Source organism: Sander vitreus, chromosome 21 (assembly GCF_031162955.1).
Source record: "Sander vitreus isolate 19-12246 chromosome 21, sanVit1, whole genome shotgun sequence".
In the NCBI taxonomy this organism is placed as follows: Eukaryota; Metazoa; Chordata; class Actinopteri; order Perciformes; family Percidae; genus Sander; species Sander vitreus.
The window spans coordinates 411,441-438,940 of record NC_135875.1 but is presented as its reverse complement, the minus strand read 5'-3'; the positions used below and the strand labels follow the sequence as shown (position 1 = coordinate 438,940).

The window sequence follows — 27,500 nt, the reverse complement described above, 5'->3', positions numbered from 1 at the left end:
GCTATGAATCCATGTTGTAACGTGTCACTTATTGAGCCAATTTAACATATGTCCAATAACACAAAGAAAAGCCACATGGTCAGACACATTTGTATTATCACAACCTATGACCTCAGCGTTCTCCAAAAAAAAAAGAGTTCCCAAAAGTGCTGGCAAGTCTGCTGCAAATGTTGTTTAATCCAAAGGACATGTTTATTGTTGTATCATTGTGAAACAACAGTTATTCAGTAATTTATTGACCTTAAAAATATAAATAAGAGGGAGCGACACCATGAGACACTAGAGATATCAGAGATATCAAAGACAACAGAACATCCAAACACACTGACATCAGGATCTTCATCTTCATCTTCAACTGAAATCTGACCATGAAGGTAAGTTTGTAAATGTATATATCTGATGGTTTGTCTCATGGTTAATCTACTTCCCCCCAACATTCAAACCATGTTTAGAGAAAGAAAAGGGGGTTACGCCCTCAGAGGCGACCTAAATTGGAAACAACCTACCTGTAACACAGTAATGAAAAGCAGGTGCATTTCTGTCTGCGGCGGGAAGTTATGGAACACATTGCCAAGGGAAATAAAACATATCGGGAATGTTTTTATATTTTAAAAAAGGGTTCAAAGATATGATACTAGATAAGTATAGAAACTGAGTTATTATTATTGTGTGCGAAGGTGGATAATCATGTTGATGATGATAAGCATCATTACCATTAGGGTTGTCATCATTAATTATGATATTATTTACCTTAAGGTGGCAATTGCAATGTATATAAGCACTGACCCTAAATGGGTATATGTAGGTATGTATGTATGTATGTACACACACACATACACAGATTTATTTGTCTGAGTGAACATCTGTCAAACTTTGACAGGACGCTGCTTGAGGCTGTAGAGATAGTTTCGTGGTGTTTTAGGGAAACATGTGTTACGTGCAGCATGTTTTAACAACAGGATGTGTGCAATACCTTATTTATAACTCGAGGCTGTATTAATGATGCAGCTTGGAGTCCAAAACTAATATCCCTAAAGAGACGATAATCAATATCGTATAAAATCCTTGAAATGTGCGTCCTGTATTAACTGCGAGGACAAGGGTGGCTTTGTTTACTCCTGAAAGAACTGGATAAAACATGTTAATATTTAATAGAATAAGGGTTGTGTAATCTGTAAACAGGAGTGAGCATGTTCTCTAAACTCAGGTGTGTCCACACAGGAGGCGTGTCTGAACAAACATTAACTTCACACTGGCTCAATCCCAAAGTGAGCCCTGAGGACTAAAGACTCACAGACTTAATTGATCTCAGGTGCTAAGTGATTGAGTGTGTGAGGCCACATGGGCTCAGATAGGTAGAAATGGGACATCACGTTACCTTGGCGACATTTAATAACAAAGATGTTGCTGACACTTGCCAGTTTGGGAATTTTCATTTTAAGATTGTCGCTTTCCACACGGCCGAGGCTCAGGAGACGGCTGCCTGATTCCATGTTTTCAGCCTCTTGTTTTACGAGCTGAACAGGCTGGTCTGCTCCGTGGTCGTGTGTCGTGCTGTTGTTGACCTTTTGTAATTCCCTGATTTCCCTACGGTCTCCACGGTAAACATCACAACGTTTTGAACTGTGGGTAATTCCCTTTGGTGAAGTCTGCATCGATGCAGACTCACGGAAAGGGCTCGGTAAGTGTGTCCTCAAACCCTCACGCCCTTTGATATTCGACATTGGGACAACCCTAGGCCCTTACAAATTTCACGAGAACGCGCACCAAAGTCCGTGAGTCCAGACTTTGGGATTGGGCCAGTTACCTGCACACAGAAGCACAGAGAGAGACGGTCTGTGTTCATAACGTTACCTGAAGGATCACTAAAGTGTCTGAAGCTAAAGAAAGAGGGAAAGAGGCGTCAACATGTGTGAGAAAAGTGTTGAAAACGTGTCACAAAAAGAAAGCAAACTATTCTCAAGTTTTCATTCACATGAAGAGACAAAACAGAGGAAACGCACACACACACACACACACACACACGCACACACACAGACACACACGCACACACATAGACACAGACACACACGCACACACACACACACACACACACACACACACACACACACACACACACACACACACACACACACACACACACAGACACACACACACACAGACACACACGCACACACACACACACACACACACACACACACACACACGCACACACACACACACACACACACACACACACACAGACACACACGCACACACATAGACACAGACACACACGCACACACACACACACACACACACAGATAGACACAGACACACACACACACACACACACACACACGCACACACACACACACACACACACACACACACACACACACACACACACACACACACACACACACACACACACACACACACATATATACACACACACACACACGCACACACAGATAGACACAGACACACACGCACACACATAGACACAGACACACGCACACACACACACACACACACACACACACACACGCACACACACACACACAGACACACACACACACACACACAGACACTGCTCCCCCTCCCCCCCACACACTTTCCTGAGCAGAAGCTGTCTGTTTACTGGAAGTGACATCATCATGGAGAGATGTGATTGGCTGCAGATATTAACCCTGCAGAGCTAGACTCTCAGCGCAGTGGGGGCGGAGTTATCACGGCCCCCCCCTGCTACCAAATTAGTTAAAAATACTCTAAAATAGCTATGAATCCATGTTGTAACGTGTCACTTATTGAGCCAATTTAACATATGTCCAATAACACAAAGAAAAGCCACATGGTCAGACACATTTGTATTATCACAACCTATGACCTCAGCGTTCTCCAAAAAAAAAAGAGTTCCCAAAAGTGCTGGCAAGTCTGCTGCAAATGTTGTTTAATCCAAAGGACATGTTTATTGTTGTATCATTGTGAAACAACAGTTATTCAGTAATTTATTGACCTTAAAAATATAAATAAGAGGGAGCGACACCATGAGACACTAGAGATATCAGAGATATCAAAGACAACAGAGCATCCAAACACACTGACATCAGGATCTTCATCTTCAACTGAAATCTGACCATGAAGGTAAGTTTGTAAATGTATATATCTGATGGTTTGTCTCATGGTTAATCTACTTCCCCCCAACATTCAAACCATGTTTAGAGAAAGAAAAGGGGGTTACGCCCTCAGAGGCAACCTAAATTGGAAACAACCTACCTGTAACACAGTAATGAAAAGCAGGTGCATTTCTGTCTGCGGCGGGAAGTTATGGAACACATTGCCAAGGGAAATAAAACATATCGGGAATGTTTTTATATTTTAAAAAAGGGTTCAAAGATATGATACTAGATAAGTATAGAAACTGAGTTATTATTATTATTATTGTGTGCGAAGTTGGATAATCATGTTGATGATGATAAGCATCATTACCATTAGGGTTGTCATCATTAATTATGATATTATTTACCTTAAGGTGGCAATTGCAATGTATATAAGCACTGACCCTAAATGGGTATATGTAGGTGTGTATGTATGTATGTATGTATGTATGTCTGTGGGTATGTATGTAGGTATGATGTAGGCATGTTTAGATTCGTCTTTTGCTTTGTTTTGTTCGTTTTTCTTTCCGTTTGATTTCTTGTGTCTTTTTTTGTCTTGTCGATTTTGTTTCCTTGTAAATGTTTTTGTTATTTTAAGAACTGTGACAAGGGGGGGCCATATATAAGCTGAAGCTTCTGACCCTACCCTTTGGTTACGACCAATAAATTCATTCATTCATTCATTCAGTTTCAGTATGTTAACAGGTTCAGCACAAGCATTTTAATCATTTGTGGCCCCATAATTTGGACAGGGAAAGCAAAAGTCTTCATCTCGCTATAAAGAGTATTCTAGCTCTGCATGAGAGCAATACCAACGCACAGGGAGAACCCTGTGGAAAAACCCACATAGAGTACGATGTCAGCACAGTTTGTTTTCAAATCAGCACCAACCAAAATGAGAATGCATCAACGACAGCAGAGTCTCCCTGATCCTGCTGCAGAGGCCAAAGTCAGACATTTGTTCTCGATCAAACTAAATGACAACATCTCTTCTGTTCCAGCTGGTTTCAGTCGTCCTCGTCCTGCTGGCTCCACTGTTGACCAGCTGCCACCCGCTCGTTTTGCCGGTGGACTGCAGCGACATTTATAATCATGACAACAGCCGACCCAGTGGAGTGTACACCATCTATCCCATCGGAGCCACGTCTGCTCTCCAGGTACACTTCATCCTCTCTGGGACGCAGGTTGAACTTCAGATGATAATAATGTGAAGAATTACAAGTTCTGACTGATGCTTCTGATACAGAAGCATCAACAGATACAACAGATTAGGGCTGGATTAAAAAAATGTATTTCCCTTATCAAATCGATCTTTATTTAAATGTTCCAACAATGAATTCATTAAATCCTGAGGTTCATCTTTTAAGAGGCTCGGTCCAGAATTGATCCGTCTGTATCATATGAACCTAGAAGACCATTGGCACCAACTATGTCATGCTAGCTTGTTGGGAAGGAGCCGGGGGTTAAAAACCGATGGCAAGGGAAACACTGGAAACACATTTTTATAAGATTAAAAATCTCACCTAAAGATGAATGAAATGTCAATCAATACTCACTTTAGAGTCTGTAGAGCTGAACCTTGTGTGTTAAATAAAAAGTACACATTATGTAAATATTAAAACTTTTAATAATGCACCAGGTTAGATGGAACCTTGTACAATTGTAGAATCTCTTTTATCAATCCATCCATCCATTGTCGCCCGCTTATCCGGGGTCGGGTCGTGGGGGCAGCAGCTCCAGCAGGGGACCCCAAACTTTCCTTTCCCAAGCCACATTAACCAGCTCCAGAACATCTCCCTAGGGAGGTGCCCCGGGGGCATCCTTACCAGATGCCCGAACCATCTCAACTGGCTCCTTTCATATCCAAGCTAAATTGGTTTTGCAACTGACATCCCAATGAATGAATCGGAAATCACAAAATACATTTCATTGCATTATCTTTGTACTTTTAAATGCAAATAAATCAAGTGAGAAGTAGGCTAATTTTTCACAGACTTCTATAGAAACAGATTTCTTTTTGGAGCCAGTGAAGTCTGCTGGAAATAACATAGAATGCAGCTTTAAGAAGCTTCAGCATTGGCTTTATGGAGGACAGAACATGACTTAAGTCTCAATAAATAACGCTACGTACCTCGGTGCTAGCCACATCACTGTCATGCTAACGGTAAATCACACCTTCAGCACTTTGTCAGCGGCGGTTTGAGTCATGAAAATTCTGATTAATAGTGGATGATGGATTGAGGGTGAAATAACGTATAATCAATGAGGAGAATATTACTGTAAACAGGGAGCAGAGGAGAGCTGCTGTCAGCTCCTGCCTGCTCCTCTATACAATCTGCAATGTCTCACTCGTTACAGTCTTAACCGTAAGGCAAAAGTAGTAGACCCGAATCAAGCTCACTCCTGTAGCCAATCATGCTTTAAACTGAGGTTAGGACCTCCTACCTCATTAACATATGTACACAGAAATACATAAATAAATAAATGTAGGTGGACAAAATGTAGAAATACATTTATAGCATTCATTTACTTATTTATTCTTTTATGTATTCTTTTATTTATTTATTCCTGCATATATCTATTTATGTATTTATTTATATCTGTATTTATTCCTGTGTTAATTTATATTTATTTATACATTTATATATTGATTTATTGAGATCTAATGTTACAATTAGGGAAATGGCGGACCCAAAAATGCAGAGACAACAGGGCAGTGATAAAGTTGAGGATTTAATAAAATAAAAAGCAATACAACAAAAGGAGTCCTGAAGAAAGCTGGCAAAAATGTTACCTAAAAACGTTGAGGAACCAAAAGACCAGAGGCCTTCACTACGAAGCAAGATCAACATGTCCTGGATTTCTTTCAGTTACCTGGCTTCACTAACCCTAACAACCCTGGTCCCGCATAACCTGTGTCACGACGGTGGTTATCAACTAGTTCAACCAACCATCAGGGTTTCCCAATCCAGCGACGCGCGCGTTCACATAAAAGAGGCGGGGTTAGCACAGCACGACCAATCGCAAACATCTACCAGAGCCGCATATTTTAAAGAAGAAGAGCTAATTACAATTCTACATAAATATGAAGAACACAGACACGGTTTTGCGGGCAAAACGCAATACAGTCGCTGCTTCCTAAAACAGGAGGAAAGCTGGCAAAAAAATAGCAGACGCTGTAGATGCGTAAATCACAACGCTTATTAATATCACTTCCCCATCAGTCAGGACCAAGATCTGACTGATGGGGAAGTGACTCTCTCTCTCTCTCTCTCTCTCTCTCTCTCCGTGCACCGAGCTCCACCGGATCTTCTAAGAACGGTGACGCCGTTATCAATTGAGTGTTGATTGGTCAGTAGGCGGTGCTTTTACACCAGTTGATCTCTAATCTCTCTCAATTTTATTTGTAGTATCAAATCATAACAAGAGTTATCTCGAGACACTTTACAGATAGAGTAGGTCTAGACCACACTCTATAATTTACAAAGACCCAACAATTCCAGTAATTCCCCCAAGAGCATTTAGTGTGACAGTGGCAAGGAAAAAGTCCCTTTTAGGAAGAAACCTGGGACAGACCCAGACTCTTGGTAGGCGGTGTCTGACGGTGCTGGTTGGGGGTGTGATGAACAATGGCAATAATAGTCACAAAGATAATGGAACAGTGACTACAAATGGTAGTAGTAGTTCATGGCATAGCAGGGCACTGCAGGGTGTCACAGGATGTAGCAGGGCATAGCACGGCATCACAGGACGTAGCAGGATGCAGCAGGACATAGCAGAGTGTAGCAGGTCACTGCACGGCACTGCAGAGCGTAGCAGGTGTAACAGGGCATAGCAGGGTGCGTAGCAGGACCACAGCGACAGGCTGCAACCATGATTTAGGGGCCACCTAATCCAAGGAAATATTCTGGGCGAAAAGAAAACATATGGACTCCGGGGAATAAGCTCTCCAGAGTTAGGTTATTAACAAGCATTTCTGGAACATGGATGCACACAGATGGAAAGAGAGAGGAGAGAGAAGCTCAGTGTGTCAAAGGAAGTCCCCTGGCAGTCTAAAACTATAACAGCATAATTAAGACTTAGGTTAAGGAGAGGAGCCTGGTCGGGCTAGAACTCTCCCCAACCGGATTGGGCTGTACTGGCCTGCCTCCCTCTACTTAGATTATATCATTGATTATATGGTAGATGAATCTAACGACTATGAAGAGAAGCAGAGAAGAGAAGGGGTGCCGTGTCTGCAGAAATACACCCTCCCCCGCCGGTCTAGGCGAACGCTGCAACTCCTCACTCCCTAACTATAAGCTTTATCGAAGAGGAGAGTTTTAAGTTTACTCTTAAATGCGGTGACGGTGTCTGCCCCCCGGACCCAGACTGGGAGCTGGTTCCACAGGAGAGGAGCCTGATAGCTGAAGGCTCTGGCTCCTGAACCCAGACTGGGAGCTGGTTCCACAGGAGAGGAGCCTGATAGCTGAAGGCTCTGGCTCCTGAACCCAGACTGGGAGCTGGTTCCACAGGAGAGGAGCCTGATAGCTGAAGGCTCTGGCTCCTGAACCCAGACTGGGAGCTGGTTCCACAGGAGAGGAGCCTGATAGCTGAAGGCTCTGGCTCCTGAACCCAGACTGGGAGCTGGTTCCACAGGAGAGGAGCCTGATAGCTGAAGGCTCTGGCTCCTGAACCCAGACTGGGAGCTGGTTCCACAGGAGAGGAGCCTGATAGCTGAAGGCTCTGGCTCCCATTCTACTTTTAGAGACTCCAGGAACCACAAGTAGTCAAGTCAATTTTATTTGTATAGCACATTTAAATGAACAACAGTTGACCCAAAGTGCTTTACAAGTAGAGCAGGGAAGGCGGAAACAGTATGCCTTAAAGATACATAATCAAGTGTGCAAGGTACCATTAATATAATTAAACAGAGGAAGAATTAAATAAAATAACATAGAGAAAAAAAAAAAAAAACAGCAATGGGACGTTTGTAAATACAAAAAGGTAAGAAAAAGTTGAATTCAGTTCATAGCTCTGAAAAAAAAAAAAAATCAAAGGGAGTTAAAAGCAAGAGAGTGAAAATGCGTCTTCAGATTTGATTTAAAACTAGTAATTGTATTACATTATTTGGTATTGGGTGGGAGAGAATTCCAGAGTATGGGGGCTACTATAGAGAAGGCTCGGTCCCCTCTGGTTTTTAGGCATGTCCGGGGGATGACAAAAAGTAACTCTGCATTGTGGGAGCGCAGTGCTCTAGTGGGGCAATAAGGTACTATGAGCTCTTCAAGATATGAAGGTGCATACCATAGGACCATTGAGCTTTGTAGGTCAGAAGAAGGATTTTAAATGCAATCCTGGATTTTACAGGAAGCCAATGCAGAGAAGCTAGTACAGGAGAAATATGATCTCTTTTCTTAGTTCTTGTCAGAACACGCGCTGCAGCTGGAGCGTCTTAAGGGACTTATTTGAGCATCCTGATAGTAAGGAATTACAATAGTTCAGCCTGAAAGTAACGAATGCATGGACTAGTTTTTCAGCATCGTTTTGAGACAGGATGTTTCTAATTTTGGCAATGTTACGAAGGTGAAAAAATGCTGTTCTTGAGGTTTGGTTTAAGTGGGAGTTAAAGGATTTATCCTGATCAAAAATAACTCCTAAATTTCTGAAAGTAGTGCTGGAGGCCAGGGCAATACCATCCAGAGTAGCTATATCTTTACCTATATCTAATGAGGTTCGGAGGTGTTTGGGGCCCAGCACAATCACTTTAGTTTTGTCTGAGTTTAACATCAGAAAATTGTAGGTCACCCATGCTTTTATATCTTTGATGCATGCTTGGAGTTTAGTTAACTGACTGGTTTCGTCTGGCTTAATTGAAAGGTATAATTGTGTGTCATCCACATAACAATTAAAGTTAATTGAATGTTTCCTAATAATATTGCCTAGAGGAAGCATATACAAGGTGAATAGAACTGGTCCAAGCACTGAGCCTTGAGGAACGCCATGGCTGACTTCAGCGTACCTGGAGGATTTATCGTTAACATTAACAAATTGAGATTGATCCGATAAATAGGACTTAAACCAGCTTAGTGCGATTCCTTTAATGACAACTAAGTGTTCCAGTCTCTGTAACAGGATGGTATGGTCAATAGTGTTGATTGCAGCACTAAGATCTAGTAAGACAAGTATGGAGACCTAGTCCTTTGTCTGAAGCAGTTAAAGGTTGTTAGTAATTTTCACCAGTGCCGTCTGTGCTATGATGCTTTCTAAATCCGAATGAACCCGGTAACAAGTGATCCACCGTCGTGGTACAGAAAACCCTGGGTTGAACCTGAAGTTACCTCGATAATGCCAAATCTTGCTTCGTAGTACAGGCCTCGGGCATCCAAATATAAACTGGCACACCGAGACAAACCGGTAGACTTAAACACACAATGACAACTCAGAGACAAAATACACAAGGTAACGAGGTGAAACTAGGGACAGGTGACACCAGGGCTCAGGAACAGGTGAAACACATCAGGGTGGGGCAGACAATCACAAAGGCGGGAAAACACACAAGGCAGGAAGTAAAACAAGACATAACATGGGAGAAAACAGACTACAAAATAAAACAGGAAACTGAAGCATAACAGAGAACACAAGAGACAGTAAACAACAAGAAAACAGGGAATACATTTACACAATAAAACAGGAAAAACTATAACAGAAACATTAACTAATACCTGTTTTTGTGTGTAGGTGTACTGTGACATGGATTCACAAGGAGGACGGTGGACGGTGAGTATTTTAACTAAAGTCAACACTTCCTGTAGTTCCTTCACAATAAATCACATTCCAGTAAAATCCTTGTTGTCTGGAAACATGAGCTGTCAGATATCTTGTGTGTTTATCTAGTTAACCCCCCATCCCGTCCTCCCCAGGTGTTCCAGAGGAGGATGGACGGCACGGTGAACTTCTACAGGGGCTGGGATCAATACAAGGCCGGCTTTGGTATCGCTGCTGGAGAGTACTGGCTCGGTGAGAAATGAAACCAAACTAACAGTCATGACTTCATGAAACTGTTTCTAAATGTTTGTTTGTTTTCAGGTCTTGAGTCTCTCTACCACCTGACTCAGAGGAAAAAGTATGAGCTGCTGGTCGACATGGAGGACTTTGAAGGAAAAAAAGCGTTTGCACGTTACTCCTCGTTCTCCATCGACGCTGAGTCCTACAGATACACACTGTATGTTTCTGGATTCACTGATGGAGGAGCAGGTGAGGTTTCCACATTAAGGACGAGCATTTCAGCCATTAATGTTGTGGAGTGTGACATTGGTTCATGATACATACTTGTCCCTAAACAACTAAACAAAGAGTTAAACGAGATGCTGAGAAATCAAATCAGTCCTCTGTTTACATTTCATGAATCACATGGTTCTTGTTGATAGAGCTCGGACTTGCAGACAAGAGGCGTTTATTTGTTTAAATAACTCAACACACGTATCCATTATAAGATTAACTGGAACCTGTGGTAAAAGATTGCGGGCGTAACAAGCTCGTTAACAACTCACACACACCGGCCATTTAGCAGGAAGAGGAGAGCTGCAGGCCCTGGAGCTCTGTCAGTGCAGTGGCGTTTGGTAGTCCACTAACCCAGAAATGGTGACTTTGCGCGGGTATCGAGCACCGCGGGCTGCCGGCCGTGACGGAGCTCCATTTAGCTCACAGCGGGCCGGGGTCTGTGAAGGAAGACAGGCCGGGCGGCGAGGCAGCAACCCAGGCAGCACCGGCCGCTGAATTCCGACACAAAGTCAGACAAAATTTGCAATTAGCCATCAATTTTCGTAAAACGGCCCACATTTGAATGTGAATTTAGTGATGAAGATCAGTGGCCTATGTAAATGTTGGGGTGTGACTAATGTGACACACTACTAATATGACTAATACGATAAATGAGTTAAAGTGAATGAGGGGTAGGAAACTTTACAAGCTTCGGCTTCATCCTGGTCCTTTTTGTACAATTTTTTAAAATCAGAAATGGTAATAGTATTTTTAATATTACTTGTAAACACTGTATGGATATTGTTCTTTTTCCTTTGGTGTGTTGCTACACACTTTTTATTTTATATATATATATATATATATATGTGTGTGTGTGTATTTGGATATGTATGCATATGTATATATAGGTACATGCTGTATGTGTACATGTATTTTTAGTTTTGTTCGAAATAAAAATAAATGAAATGAAATGAAAACTAATGAGGAGGAACCACCGTTTGTTGAGATTTGCCCGTTTTCAGCGGCAGTTTCAAATTGTGAGATTTGCAGAGAGGGGTATCAGTGGGACTTTGAGCTTCTATGTCCTATTTACCCACCGGACTGTCGTTATTCAACTATAACAAGGTAAAATCGGTTTTGCATTCTATCACCCCTTTAATTAAATATATATCCCATAATAGCCATTAAACGTCACCAGTCCATTGTTGTTAGTTAATAGTTGTGTTATTTAGTTATACTTACTGTAGGTAGAGAAGTAGACTGTGGTATTTACTGGAGTAAATACACTCCAAAAGTATATATCATTGTTAGTTGTATCATAATGTTCTGATTATACTCTTGTTGTGTTTCTGTAGGAGACGCCCTGAGTTATCACAACGGACAGATGTTCTCCACCTTCGACGAAGACCTGGACTCCTATTCAGGGAACTGTGCCAGGTTACGCCTGGGGGCGTTCTGGTACAACAGCTGTCACAATACAAATCCAAACGGTGTTTATCGTTGGGGGGCTGACAGCACTCTCCATGCTGTTGGCATGGAGTGGTACCAATGGAAAGGTCGTAACTACTCCCTGAAGACCATCAGCATGAAGATCCGTCCTGTGCTGTAGTTCTCCAGGACCGACGTCCAGCAGAATATCAGCTCATCTCTTCTGATTTCTCTCATTAAGCATTTAATCTCACAACATGTCTTATTTTCCTGAAACTGGGAACCAGCACAAGAAAACCAACTGATGTCTGTAAATCTTGTTACAGTCTGTGATGGTTTAAAGCAGTCGCAGCTCGCTGCAACGTGGAAGAAAAGTCAGATGTGTCTCCAGTTGGGCGGCTGCAGCAGGAAAGTAGGGCCCATAATCTTTAAATGGAAACACATATATAGTCTGATTGGGTGTTAAAGGGGCGATAGAATGCAAAACCAACTATAACCTTGTTATAGTTGAATAACGACAGTCCGGTGGGTTAATAGGACATAGAAGCTCAAAGTCCCACTGATACCCCTATCGTCTGCAAATCTCACATTTTGAAACTGCCGCTGAAAACGGGCGACTCTCAATAAAGCTGGAAGCTGACGTCAGCATCCCAACTCCTAGTCTTTGTCACGCCCCAACATTTGCATAGGCTACACCACTGACCTGAGGTCAGCTTAGTCTTCTGAATCTAGCTAGGTCACGCAGATCTCCAGAGGTCCGCTATTGAATTACTAAATTCACTTCTGAGACTTTTTTATGTGAGAAATCAACTATGTAGAGGTGAAATATGGGCCGTTTTACGAAAATTGATGGCTAATTGCAAATTTGGTAAGACGGAATATGCAATTAGCCATACATTTTGGTAAAACGGCCCATATTTCACCTCTACATAGTTGATTTCTCACATAAAAAAGTCTCAGAAGTGAATTTAATAACGAAATAGTCCGACAAACAACGTATAACTTTGCAGTATCTGAAATATGAGACCTGCTGTCTCGTCTCCAATGTGTTTCTATGGGGTTCGCTCAAACCAATCAGCGCGCAGCTCATCTAAATATTCATGAGCAGACCATATTTGGAAGAAAAGCTCTTGTTCCAAATAGAGACATATTCACAGGGTAGTTAAGGGCCCAAAAAATAGCATTCGGGCAATCTTCAGCCCAACCAATGTTACCCTATTAGGAGACCTAAAGGAACAGTGTGAAATACCCTATATAGTCATTCTATCACCCCTTTAATCACTGCATGAACTGATAACACGAGTCTAAAAGAGAGAAAGAAGTAAAGAAAATGAAAAGTATGAAAAGATCTTTGTAGTTCAGGACAGCCAGGTGATGTTTGGTGGAGGTTTGAATCTCTAATGTGAATCTTTATCTGCTGTACGGTGACAATAAATAAGAAAGAAATTATACTTCAGAATCGGTTTTAATAACAAGGAAATTATTTCTCTTTTAGCGCATAAACACAGTATGGTGATAAGTATCAGGACTTTGAAGAGATTGTGCCGAAAATTTGCTCCACACAACCTTGGAAGAGGTGGCCGTATTCCTGCAAACTGAAATAGCTTGTAATGGACAGATGCAATAAGGGTATCGATGGTTACACCTACGTGCAATACAGAGAGGACATGTTGTATCACAGGACACAATAAGACAATTGATCAACTTGTTTGATCCTGAGGAGGGAGCTCAGGCGAGCGCGGCGCTCCAAGGAGGTAACCCATATCTATGATGCTGCCTACATGGCAGCTGGCGTGGCGGACAGTCGCGCTGATGTGATGAAGGAGTTGACTTTATTCTCGTCAGTTTTTTTTTACTTTCATCTATATTATATATATACATATATCTCAGAGGTAACACGTCTCTGGAGAGACTAGGGGTTCAGTGCCTTGCTCAGGGAGACATTGGTTGATGTATCGCAGTGGGAATTGAACCCAGGTCTCCCTCACCAAAGGCATGGGTCATAGCCACTGCTCCATCACCACCCATTCGATATTATTCTCGAAATGCAAAATAAATAAAAAAATAAAAAAATCCTCAATTGTTCCCCTCTTGATGTGGCCTAATGCTCCTTCGTAAAGTCGAAAATTTTGAAAATAAAACTCATATAGTATTTCAAAAAAAGGTCATAGTATGTCGAAAACATTTTGGATAAAATGTCATAGTACAGTATGTCGAAAAAAGTCAAAAAGTCATAGTATAGTAAGTAGGGTTGGGCATCGAGAACTGATTCCAGTGGAATCGTTTCTTTATGGGAATCGTTTAGAGGATTTGGTTTCAAATCCGATCATCGCTTCCCAAATTAATATGCGTAAGTTTGGGTTTCCGTAGCGACCAGGCTCTTGTTGTGTTGCAGCCTTGGAGCTCAGTAAGCAGCGCTCTAGTGGGGCTTTATTTTACGTTGAAAAAGCTGTAAAACTGCCATCATTGAATCAAAATAAAACGTTCCTATTATTTGTGAAAATAGGCACGTGACCCGTTTCCTCTCCACCCTCAAACAACCGGAACAGAGAATCAATGAGAACTGGAATCAGAATCATTAAAATCCAAACGATGCCCAACCCTAATAGTACCGCGTTTTCCGGACTATAAGTCGCTCCGCAGTATAAGTCGCATCAGTCAAAAAATGCGTCATGAAGAGGATAAAAACATATATAAGTCACACTGGACTATAAGTCGCATTTATTTAGACATTTATTTCACAAAATCCAAGACCAAGAACAGACATTTAATCTGGAAAGGAGAGTTATTAAACTCCCCAACAGCCCCCAGAACAAGGGGCTGAATACGGTAGGTGTCCTCTATGTTAACGTAACACATTAACAGTTATTAAACTACCCAACAGCCCCCAGAACAAGGGGCTGAATACGGTAGGTGTCCTCTATGTTAACGTAACACATTAACAGTTATTAAACTACCCAACAGCCCCCAGAACAAGGGGCTGAATACGGTAGGTGTCCTCTACGTTAACGTAACACATTAACAGTTATTAAACTACCCAACAGCCCCCAGAACAAGGGGCTGAATACGGTAGGTGTCCTCTATGTTAACGTAACACATTAACAGTTATTAAACTCCCCAACAGCCCCCAGAACAAGGGGCTGAATACGGTAGGTGTCTCTACGTTAACGTAACGTAACAGCTCTGTTGACGAGCCTCTCCCAGCAGCACGTTGTTCAAGCACCCATCTGTGGACTCCTTCCTCCAGCTCTGGCCATCTGGATTTCAGCGCGACTAGCTTTCTTTGTTTTCTTCATTGCAGTAAGACTAACCTTTTCTCCAGTCCCTCACAAGTTTCTCTCTCACTCCAAACTCTCCTTCTGCTGCTCGATGACCGTTTTCGGCTGCGTGTTTTACTACCTGCAGTCTCCTGCAGCTTCTTTTCTTTCTCAGTTGTCTTTAGGAGCAGCACATAGTCGTCACAAGCCTAGAGCGCCTCTCGCGGCTGTAGACGGTAATGTTTTCAGCATGAAATAACATTTAAACACGTTACATTATATATATTTTGATATATAAGGCACACCTGACTATAAGTCGCAGGACCAGACAAAGCATGAAGAAAAGTGAGACTTATAGTCCCGAAAATACGGTAAGTCAAAAAAAGTAATAAAAAGTTATAGTATGTTGAAAAACCTAATAAGTCAGTTTAATATGTTGAAAAAAAGTGATAAAGTGACAGTATAGTGTGTTGAACATTTGACAGCTGCGTCTGTAGTAAGTGATTGTGTCGTGTCCTGATGCATCAAAAAAAGGCTCTACAGAAGTTCAGTAACATCTCTTGAAGTTCACTTTGTATTTTATTGTAAAGAAAAGAATGACAGCAAACAACCTGTTCCGTTTGATCTATGAAAAACATTAATTAAAGCTTTTCAATTAAAAACATTTGGCAATTATCGTTCTGCAATAACTCATACACAGGAAGTCAAACAAAGAAGCACCGAGTGAGACCTGACAAAAGTTTAAAAAGCTGAGCCTCCGTTATGCAGAATGATATTGAAACAAAATAAAAAAAAAACATGAAGACCCAAAACAGAACTGAACAGCTTCATTATCTCCCTAACGAGGCTCTTATTGTGAAAATACTCCCTCAGACGTGAAAAAGCTGAATTTCTACTTGTAAGGTTGCTCTCATTCACTTCAACACAGATTTTGATCACAGCAGCGTTTGAGGCCCAAATCAATAAAGAAATGAATCATACAAACACACATAGCATTGGCATTAAACTTGGAATAAATAAACATAAAGCGTCTTAATTCCTGAAGGAACTCATGTCAGAATGAACCCTGAAGGGCCGCCGATGAAAACAATCATTTTTCGAACTGACTCTGGTTCACCCAAATCAAACACCCCCAAAAAATCTAAAATATTTCATCCTGAAGACCCAAACAGAACTGAACAGCTTCATTATCTCCTTAATGAGACTCTTATTGTGAAAAAAAACTCCGGTCAGTTCACCCAAATCAAACACCCCAAAAAATGTTAACATGTTTCATCCTGTCGTTCTGTTTTTTTTACGTGCAGTTTCTCATGCGTGTTATCTTTAAGCTTTGACAAACCAAGGTATTAATACATTAAAGTATCTTTGGGGAAAAGATTATTATTAAAAATAAAATGTCCCAAAAAAAAATGAATACAAATCTGTTCCTATTAAAATAAGAACATATTTATTTTTTTACATATTTATATACAGTTGCTTCCTTCATGCGTTTGACTTTGCAGACTTCATGTTAAGACACCAGATTTTAATCTGTTAAGAGGTAAGGTACTTGTGTGAAAACATGTACGAAAAACTGCACGTTTGATATTTTCTGCTCAAACAAAAAGCCCATAAAGTACTCCGTTACACTTCAACATGTCGGAGAAAGCCAGGTTTCTATACACGTTTGGCTTTTAAATGCACGTAAACACACTGATGGTCAACAATCATCAATGTGGTTCAGAGTTGCAACATATTTTATGCAAAAATAGGATCAATATATTAACTTTTAACCCTTTTGTCATTTTTATTAAAGCAGACAGATTTATTAATCTGTTTTTATTGAAGAAATTAACATCAGAGGTCAGTTTCTACAGTCCCCAGCAGGGGGCGATGATCTACAGGCTCTTCACACTTTGTCTCTTGGGTTTTTGAAACCTGTCGCTCCCACAGACTGTAAAAATAATGGCGCTGACACACCGAGTCGATTATCGGCCGTCTGACAGTCTGGGAGGTCGGTGACTCGAGTCTGGTCGGTGTGTTCGTGCCGTCGTCCGTTGGAGGAGCCGTCGGCCTTCATTTGGGCCGACCTGACATGTTCAGTCAGACAGGACAGTCGGGACTCACCTGGAAACGGGGAGCAGGATGAGCGTGACTAGAGTCTCTCAACATCTGAGGAACATGTGTTAATCTGACCTTTGTTGATCTGAAATGAAGACAGATTCAGCAGCTGCACGGCCTGTTTCTCTCTTCAAATGTTTCCAGAAACACGTTACGTGAACTATTTTAGGATGATATGAGATCGTATTCTGAACGAGACGCCGTGACAGTCTGGCTTTGAGTTTCTGGAGAAACTAGACCCACGTGACGCGTTCGTCCAATCAGCTGCCGGTTTTCATTTTCTGGGAAACAATCAGACTGTTAATGGAAACAATACAGAGCAGCGCTGCCTGCTGATATGGAGACGTATTACGCGTACGCTCAAGTACGGGTGACTTTTGGTGTGTTCTGAGGAACTTTTTGGACCTCGGGGACCCGACTGATCAGTCTGACTGTTCTGCCGACGGTCGGCCGTCTGGTTGGTGTGTAACTACCTTAACAGACAAGGCTTTGTGAAGCTCCTGAAAGCTGCATTTTGTCTAACTCCCAGCAGGGGGCGACTCCACAGCCTTAAAATGTCAAAAAGGGCCAAATCAAGCAACAAAGAAAGTGTCAAAGAAAGCGTTGTGTTTAGCGTTCGGTAGCACCTTGTCAACCTAAGCTAGTTAGCTAGCGCTGGCGTTAGCTGCTAACGTAAAGGACAAATCCGGCACAAAATGAACCTAGGGGTTAATAACGCGTACCGAGTCGACCGTTCTCTGGAACATGTTTTCATGCTAATTGAATGTGTCCAGTTTTATCGCTAACCGCTAATTAGCTTATAACGCTAGTCGTCGGGGCGGAGGGTAAAGTAGAAAGAAATCTCTATTTCTACACCACTAACAAGACTCAAAATAGCACCACACTTGCATGGTAGCATAATGAGGGTCCTTACATGTAAACCCAAGCATTTTTAAAGGTTATTAAAAAGATACCATTCATGTATACAGGCAGGCACCATCTTGGGAAAACCGTCACGACCAGTCGAACCCTAACCGTAGTAGTGTAGTGTAGTTAGTCACCCATATATTTTAATAAACAGATATACTGTAATTCATGCATTTCCATGTAATTACATTTCACAAACGTAATTCCTATCGACCCATTGGGAAACCAGAGATTTCAAGTGACAGTTCAGACTTAGACTTCTCTTTATTGATCCTTTTGGGATGACTCCCGCAAGGAAATTAGATTTCCAGCAGCAGATTTTAGCAGCATACAAAACACTCTTTAAATAAAGAGTTGCATGGCGTTCGGCGTTCGACTGGTCGTGACCGTTTTCCCAAGATGGCGCCCGCCTGTATACGTGAACGGTACTGTCTTCATAAACTGTCTATAGGTGGTTTCTTCAAAACCATTAATGATGGCTGCATTCCATTTAGGAGAGGCCCTGGTATTGAGCATGCTGACTCACTGAAATATCTTATTGGGACACTTGATGGAACTGAGCCATCGTTAAGGTTATCAGTCTCAGCTGGGCTTTTCCTACTATGACAAGTCAACATGTCTGCTGTGAAAAAGGTCCATTAATCCATGGGAGGCCCCCAGAAAACCAGCAGACTCACAGCATGAGCTAGAGACTTGATAAGAGACAAGATGAACATGAACCAGGGGTTGTAGTATATGTTTCAGCCGTGCTTTTCCCCCCCAAGTGGGCGTGGCATCCGTGGCCCATTATGCCCATTGGTTAATCCGGCTAAGTCTCTGACCAATGAGCGAGCAGCTGTTTTGTATTTAAACCCATAAAGAGAATAGAGAGAGAACTGGATGCAGCCAGAATGATAGAGATATCTAATGAGAGAAAGGAAGCACAATCAAGAGTGGCGGCGAGGGAGACAGAAACACAAAGGGCAATAGAGAGACAGGCCGAGATAAATATAGACAAAGACAGACATCTACTGGTAGAGGTAGAACTAGCACGTGGGAGACAGGTACAGATAAACAGAGATAAGGGAAAAGACAAGAGAACAAGAAAGAATGTAAAACAACAGCGGGTGCAGCTGAAGAAAAACCAACGATTGTGTCGCCAAGAGCTGAGAGACGAGCAGCGGGAGGACATTAAAGACTCAAAGACCAAGAGACGTCAGGAGAAACGGTAGCAGAAGAGGCATTAGCACGACAACTTGCTAAAGAAGCCCACTGGGGACCAACTACAATCATTGGATATGAAACAAGTAACTCAATTACATTTAATCGACTTAGGTGGTGCCCAAAACGTCTTGGGTGCTTGTTTACAAAGCCCATAATGCCCATTGGTTAATCTGGCTAAATCTGACCAATGAGCGAGCAGCTGTGTTGTATTTAAACCCAATTGTGGCACGCTGTTTTCTTTCAAAAATGGCTAGTGGCAAGAGAAGGAGAAAGAGAGCGAAAGCAAGAGAGAAAGAGAAGGAGAAAGAAAGAGCAGAAGCAGCCAAAGGGAGCTCCTCCTCCAGCAGCACTGTGACCAGCTGTTCCTCCAGCTCTCCAAGCTCTCCGTCTCCCTGTAGGGACGGGGAGGACATCCCTCCCGTAAACGGAGATGGCGGCAGAACCAGCAGGAGAACCCAAAATATAAGGAGAGAAAGCAGCAGTGGTGCCTGTTCCAAGAAGAGCGGGTGCAGCTAAAGGAGAACCAAAGATTGTATTGCCAAGACGTAAAGACCAAGCAACGTCACGAGAAAGTGGAGCGATGATGGAGGAGGTTTAAGAAAAGGGAAGCATTTCCACCTCCTCCTCGAGGTAAATTTCTTAAATGTATTTTTCTGAGCAGGAGAAACTACGATCTAAGGAGGAGAGAAAGCAGCAGTGGTGCCTGCTAGAAGAACAGCGGCTGCAGCTGAAGGAAAACCAACGATTGTGTCGCCATGACTGTTTTCCCAAGATGGCGCCTGCCTGTATACGTGAACGGTCTTTATAATCTCTCTTTTTAATAAACTGTCTGTACACTTACAAAGCTCTCAATGTTTACATGTGGGGACCCTCATTATGCTACCATGAAAGTGTGTGAAATTTTGAGCCGGATTTGTCCTTTTAAGAGAAAGGTGTGTGTTTGTGTGTGTGTGTGAGTGTGTGTGTGGTTTAACTATATTCGTGGGGTCCAAAAACCAGGAGTCCAGTATACTTGTGGGCTCTGCAGCCTTGTGGGGCCCAAAATGCTGGACCCCCCAAGGTTAAAGATGACAGCTTCTCCGTCAGTTATTTTTACAGTCTGTGGGTTCTGGTGTGAAGAAATGAACTGCAGAGGACATTTGAAGTGAGTCCAGTGTTCAGATGTCCTGCTGGGGTACCTGCTGCTCCGCTCAGAGTTCGGTGTTGGGTCCCCGGCCCACCGGCCGCCCCTCACACTCCCGGTCGAAGTCGCAGTCGTCCAGCAGGTGGCGGTACGTGGCCCGGACGTCCCGGTACAGCGGCGCGTCCTCCGTCTCCAGCCCCGGGAATCGAACCGGAGACTCGTTGATGAGCAGCTGCAGCCGTGGGCCGCGCTGGCAGTCGTACAGGACGAAGACCAGGTTGGCGGCGTAAGGGACGATGAGACCGCTGCGGAAACTTCTACCTGAGAGACGAGACACACAAGACCCACTGTTAAGGAGAATCCCGGTGGATTCCCCCCCCGTAGCTGTGTTGTGTGTAAATGTGGAGAGCTGTCAGTAGAGAAGAACTAAACCAATCAGTGCTGCCTACACCGTGTTAGCCTCCTGCTAGCGTTAGCACCCAACAGGCTGAAACAGGGCAGGTTTTAAACCTGTTTTAAGCCTCTAAACATGCTCTAAATGTCATTACCAGAGCTCCCCATGTGCAGAGATTCCTTCTGAGGGAACACAGGGAATCTGACTGCTGTAGATGTGACAGAAAGACATAAACGTTGTTAATCCAGCCAGCACATACCTCCGTTCCCTCAGAAGGAATCACAGCACATGGGGAGCTCTGGTAATGACATTTAGAGCCTGTTTAGAGGCTAAAAACAGGTTTTAACCTGCCCTGTTTAAGCCTGTTGGGTGCTAACGCTAGCAGGAGGCTAACACGGTGTAGGCAGCACTGATTGGTTTAGTTCTTCTTGCTACTGACAGCTCTCCACATTTACACACAACAGATCTACGGGGGGGAATAGACCGGGATTCTCCTTTAACCCTCCTGTTGTCCTCGGTCAAATCTGACCCATTTTCAGTTTGTTTTTTTCAAGGAAATTGTCAAAAAAAGTAACGTGGATGGTTCCCTACAACGCTCTTCACAAGTTAAATAAATGATCAGTCCACTACTTTCATTCAATTTGGGTGTTGTATTCAGTTTTATAGCATTTGAAAAAAAAAAAGTATAACAATGTTGAAAAAAAAGCCAGAAAATGCTTCAAAAACAACAAAAAAAAGCATGAAAAAACAGACAAAAACATCGGGAACAGCAACGACCAAAAAGTTGCACGGTGGACGGGAAAATTAGGGAAATTATGATGCATACTTCCCCTCTTGTTATTTATTAAACTGTTTGCATAGAATGATATTAGTGATTACTATTCTTCTCTCTCTGTTAAATGAAACTATTTGCATAGTAAGAAAACACAACACTACTTGTTCCTACATGATAACATGGAGTCGTTGGCCATCTTGACCGGGGCTCGAGTCATGAATCTACCCAGAAATATGAGAAAAAGATGCTGCAGAACTTGTTATTAGTATGCGATAGTTGTCTGTACAGTGGCGTGATAAAGGGGCGTGGCTCGGTACCGTGCTGAGTGCGATAGTTGTCGGCGGTGGGCGGCGTCTGGTCCTTGTAGAGCCCCAGCAGGGAGAGGAGGGGGAGGAGCGTTTCGGCGTGACCAACCAGGATGGAGGCTGGCTCAGGCGGCACGTCCGTGGACCTGACGGACACAAACAAATCACTGATTATCAATAATGTTCATTCTGTCAGCTTCCCTGTCATCTGTTTTTCTTCACAGTAAAGGCCCGTCCACCCCAAGAACGATCACTAGAACGATGTGAGCGTCCACGCTGCTGAACGATAACGTTCTGCGAGCACGCGCTGCATGCTGCAGCTGATAATAATACATAATATACAATGTACGATTACAGTAATGTCTGTAGTTATATCCTACATATTTGTGAATTTGATCTGATCACATTCATACTGGAAGCTGCCCAGTACTACCACAGTCTGATCACATTCATACTGGAAGCTGCCCAGTACTACCACAGTCTGATCACATTCATACTGGAAGCTGCCCAGTACTACCACAGTCTGATCTGATCACATTCATACTGGAAGCTGCCCAGTACAACCACAGTCTGATCACATTCATACTGGAAGCTGCCCAGTACTACCACAGTCTGATCTGACCACATTCATAACAGGAAGCTGCCCAGTACTACCACAGTCTGGGTTAAGGTCCTTGCTCAAGGGCACCTCAGTGGTGGTAATGAGGGAGGGACAAGCGCTGCTCTTTCACTTTCCCCAACGAGATTTTATCCTGTCGGTCTGGGGATTGAACCGGCGACCACTGACCTGCGTGGACGTCCGGCCTTGTCGAGCGTCCTGAAGACGTGATGGAACAGAGGACAGCTGGACAGACCGCTGATCATGTGACCGTGAGAGCGCTTCCAGTACTGCTTCAGGTCAGACTTGTACTCCAACACCTGCAGACACAAGTTAGGGTTAACTGACTAACTGGCCGTAGGTTATGGCTGTATCCTGCCCATGCCCACAACCAATGCCCTTAAAAATATGGTAATGTATAGAGCTGGAACATATTGGAACAACACACCCCCCATATTTAATCATAATGGGAAATATATATACATACACCTTCCGGTCAAAAGTTTGGGGTCACTCAGAAATTTCCATTACAGGAAAAAAAAAGGGTTGTCATCTGTTGTAGAAAGACGTGGCTGATCTTTAATGCAATATCTACATTGCCCATTATCAGCAACCATTCATCCAATGCTCCAAAGGCTCATTCTGGTCACTAATCTGATATCATTGCAAAAGGCTCACTGAGAAAACATTGAGAACCCTTTTGGTATTATGTAAGCACATAATGTAATGGAAAACTGCTGCACTGGTTACAAAAACAATGCAACTGATCTCAGCTGCTATGACTGAGTGAGTATGAATGAATGTATGTATGTATGTATGTACAGTGCTCAGTATAAATGATCATCTTTTGGAAATTTATCTTAATGCCTTAATTAAAAAAATAGTAAAAATCCAACCTTTAAGGACACCAATTATCTTTGTGAATGAATAATGTATCGTAAATAAATAAATGTTCTTCCTTAAAATACAGGAGGCATAAGTCAGTACACCCCTATGTTAGATTCCCATAGAGGCAGGCAGACTTTTATTTTGAAAGGCCAGTTATTTCATGGATCCAGGATACTATGATCCTGATAAAGATCCCTTGCCCCCCCATCATCACATACCCTTCACCATACCCCCCCCATCATCACATACCCTTCACCATACCCCCACATCGCATCACATACCCTTCACCATACCCCCCATCATCACATACCCTTCACCATACCCCCCACATCGTCACATACCCTTCACCATACCCCCCACATCGTCACATCCCCCTTCACCATACCCCCCACATCATCACATCCCCTTCACCATACCCCCCCACATCGTCACATACCCTCCACCATACCCCCCCATCGTCACATACCCTTCACCATACCCCCCCCACATCATCACATCCCCTTCACCATACCCCCCCATCGTCACATACCCTTCACCATACCCCCCCATCGTCACATACCCTTCACCATACCCCCACATCATCACATACCCTTCACCATACCCCCACATCGTCACATCCCCTTCACCATACCCCCCCCATCGTCACATCCCCTTCACCATACCCCCCCATCGTCACATCCCCTTCACCATACCCCCCCATCGTCACATACCCTTCACCATACCCCCCCCACATCATCACATCCCCTTCACCATACCCCCCCATCGTCACATACCCTTCACCATACCCCCCCATCGTCACATACCCTTCACCATACCCCCCCACATCATCACATCCCCTTCACCATACCCCCCATCGTCACATACCCTTCACCATACCCCCCCATCATCACATACCCTCCACCATACCCCCCCACATCATCACATACCCTCCACCATACCCCCCCATCATCACATACCCTCCACCATACCCCCCACATCATCACATACCCTCCACCATACCCCCCCATCATCACATACCCTTCACCATACCCCCACATCATCACATACCCTTCATCATACCCCCACATCATCACATACCCTTCACCATACCCCCCACATCATCACATACCCTTCACCATACCCCCCCATCATCACATACCCTTCACCATACCCCCACATCATCACATCATCACATACCCTTCACCATACCCCCACATCATCACATACCCTTCACCATACCCCCACATCATCACATACCCTTCACCATACCCCCCCATCATCACATCATCACATACCCTTCACCATACCCCCACATCATCACATACCCTTCACCATACCCCCACATCCAACCTTTAAAGATAACTGGTGTCCTTAAAGGTTGGATTTTTACTATTTTTTCAATTAAGGCATTAAGATCAATTTCCAAAAGATTATTTTTTGTATTCCTCTTTTTAGTCAAATTTAGCATGGCTGTCCTCATTTATGCGGAGCACTGTATGTATATATAACTGGAGGACAGCGATGGTTGTGTTCGTACCTTTGCGTCGTCCTCGTCAAACAGGAAACACCACGGAGAGTGGAGGGACTTGATGGAGAGCTCGTAGGAACACAAGAAGAACGCCGCTTCAACCAGATCTACACAACGCACACAGGGACAATCTTCATTTAGAGCTTCGTGTGTGTGTGTGTGTCTCTGTGCTCTCTGTGTATGTGTGTGTGTGTGTATGTATGTGTGTGTCTCTGTGTGTGTGTGTGTCTGTGTGTGGGTCTCTGTGTGTGTCTCTGTGTGTGTCCGTGTCTCTGTGTGTGTGTGTCTCTGTGTGTCTCCGTGTCTCTGTGTGTGTGTCTCTGTGCGTGTGTGTGTGTGTGTCTCTGTGTGTGTCTGTCTGTGTCTGTCTGTGTGTCTCTGTGTGTGTGTGTCTGTCTGTGTGTCTCTGTGTGTGTGTGTGTTAGTGTCTCTGTGTGTGTCCGTGTCTCTGTGTGTGTGTGTGTGTGTGTGTGTGTGTCTGTGTGTGTCCGTGTGTGTGTGTGTGTGTGTGTGTGTGTGTGTGTGTGTGTGTGTGTGTGTGTCTCTGTGTGTGTCCGTGTCTCTGTGTGTGTGTGTGTGTGTGTCCGTGTCTGTGTGTCTGTGTGTCTCTGTGTGTGTGTGTGTGTGTGTCTCTGTGCTCTCTGTGTATGTGTGTGTGTGTGTATGTATGTGTGTGTCTCTCTGTGTGTGGGTCTCTGTGTGTGTCTCTGTGTGTGTCCGTGTCTCTGTGTGTGTCTGTCTCTGTGCGTGTGTGTGTCTCTGTGCGTGTGTGTGTGTTAGTGTCTCTGTGTGTGTCCATGTCTGTGTGTCTGTGTTTGTGTGTGTCTCTGTGTCTCTGTGTGTGTGTGTGTGTGTCTCTCTCTGTGTGTGTGTTAGTGTCTCTGTGTGTGTCCATGTCTGTGTGTCTGTGTCTCTCTCTGTGTGTGTGTGTCTCTGTGTCTCTGTGTGTGTGTGTGTGTGTGTGTGTGTGTGTGTGTCCGTGTCTCTGTGTGTGTGTGTGTGTGTGTGTGTGTGTGTCTGTGTGTGTGTGTGTGTGTGTTAGTGTCTCTGTGTGTGTCCGTGTCTCTGTGTGTGTGTGTGTGTGTGTCCGTGTCTGTGTGTCTCTGTGTGTGTGTGTGTGTGTCTCTCTCTGTGTGTGTGTGTCTCTCTCGTGTGTGTGTGTGTGTGTGTGTGTGTGTGTGTCTCTCTGTGTGTCTGTGTGTCTGTGTGTGTGTGTGTGTGTGTGTGTGTGTGTGTGTGTCTCTGTGTGTGTGTGTCTCTCTCTGTGTGTGTGTCTCTCTCTGTGTGTCTGTGTGTGTGTGTGTGTGTGTCTCTGTGTGTGTGTGTGTGTGTGTCTCTGTCCGTGTCTCTGTGTCTGACCCGGTGTGAGGCGGTGCTGAGGTAGTCCCAGTCTCTCGGCCACTCTCCTCCTCACTGCCTCCATCTCCTTCCCGTGTTTGAACTTCTCCACCTCCAGCAGCGCCGTGCGGTTCTTCTCCACGCCCTCCACGTAACCGCGGCAACGCTCGAAGAAACGCATCAGCTCGTCGTCCACCTGGTGGCTGTACCGTCCCTCTGCAGACGGAGACACGCTCAGACTCAGAACATTCACTCCACTAGTGGACAGTTCAAACCCTGTCTAGACCACGCTACGACCACGTTACAAAGACCCAACAATCCACAAAGACAAAGCATTTGGTGCAACAGTGGTGAGGAAGAACGTCTTTTAGGGAGAAACCTGGGACAGAACCAGGCTCTTAGTGGACACCACCTGCTGCTGCTGGTTGGGACACAGAGACACTGATACAGAGACACTGATACAGAGACACAGAGACACTAATACAGAGACACTAATACAGAGACACTGATACAGATATACAGAGACACTAATACAGAGACACAGACACAGAGACACTAATACAGAGACACTAATACAGATATACAGAGACACAGAGACACTAATACAGAGACACTGATACAGAGACACTAATACAGAGACACAAATACAGAGACACTGATACAGATATACAGAGACACAGAGACACTGACACAGAGATACAGAGACACTGATACAGAGACACTAATACAGAGACACATATACAGAGACACTAATACAGAGACACAAATACAGAGACACTGATACAGAGACACTGATACAGATATACAGAGACACTAATACAGAGACACTGATACAGAGACACAGAGACACTGATACAGAGACACTAATACAGAGACACAAATACAGAGACACTGATACAGAGACACAAATACAGAGACACTGACACAGAGACACTGACACAGAGACACTGACACAGAGACACTGACACAGAGACACTGACACAGATATACAGAGACTCAGAGACCAAGACAAAGACACTGAGACAGATATATACGGGGACACAGACAAAGAGATACAGAGATATGGAGACACAGAGACAGAGAGACACATGCTACACGGCTATTTTCATAAACAGACATTTCAACCTCTCCGTGTTCGGTTACACGTCCCCGTGTATATATGCTGTCAAGAGCACCCCAGACCTGTAGGTGGCGGTGTAACGAGAAGCTCAAGCCCACGTTAGCCAATCAGAATCCCCGTTTTCAGAGGAGAAATTCTCCGTTAGCGTGTAAACGAAGGACACAAACAAAGGGAAA

At 43.7% G+C, this 27,500-nt stretch overlaps 2 protein-coding genes across 3 annotated transcripts in view; one reads left to right on the top strand and one right to left on the bottom strand.

The window, feature by feature from the left end:
* The first annotated feature begins 270 nt into the window (after positions 1 to 270).
* LOC144536525 (microfibril-associated glycoprotein 4-like) lies at positions 271 to 12,268 on the top strand. Its single transcript, XM_078279712.1, has 6 exons — positions 271 to 374; positions 4,142 to 4,297; positions 9,861 to 9,899; positions 10,043 to 10,139; positions 10,209 to 10,376; positions 11,738 to 12,268. The coding sequence occupies exons 1-6, from the start codon at positions 369 to 371 to the stop codon at positions 11,989 to 11,991; spliced, it is 720 nt and encodes a 239-aa protein (XP_078135838.1). The 5' UTR covers positions 271 to 368; the 3' UTR covers positions 11,992 to 12,268.
* Positions 12,269 to 15,627: 3,359 nt separating this feature from the next.
* minpp1b (multiple inositol-polyphosphate phosphatase 1b) overlaps positions 15,628 to 27,500 on the bottom strand; it is a 16,761-nt gene continuing 4,888 nt past the window's right edge. Inside the window, exons 4-9 of one of the 2 annotated variants that reach the window (XM_078278707.1) lie at positions 26,226 to 26,420; positions 24,876 to 24,973; positions 22,661 to 22,791; positions 21,886 to 22,019; positions 20,455 to 20,720; positions 15,628 to 17,173 (exon numbers count right to left, since the gene is read on the bottom strand). In XM_078278707.1, coding sequence (XP_078134833.1) covers positions 20,467 to 20,720; positions 21,886 to 22,019; positions 22,661 to 22,791; positions 24,876 to 24,973; positions 26,226 to 26,420 — 812 coding nt within the window. In that variant the 3' untranslated portion in view covers positions 15,628 to 17,173; positions 20,455 to 20,466. Of the gene's footprint in view, positions 20,721 to 21,885; positions 22,020 to 22,660; positions 22,792 to 24,875; positions 24,974 to 26,225; positions 26,421 to 27,500 lie in introns of both variants that reach the window. The other variant, XM_078278706.1, reaches the window with a different exon arrangement.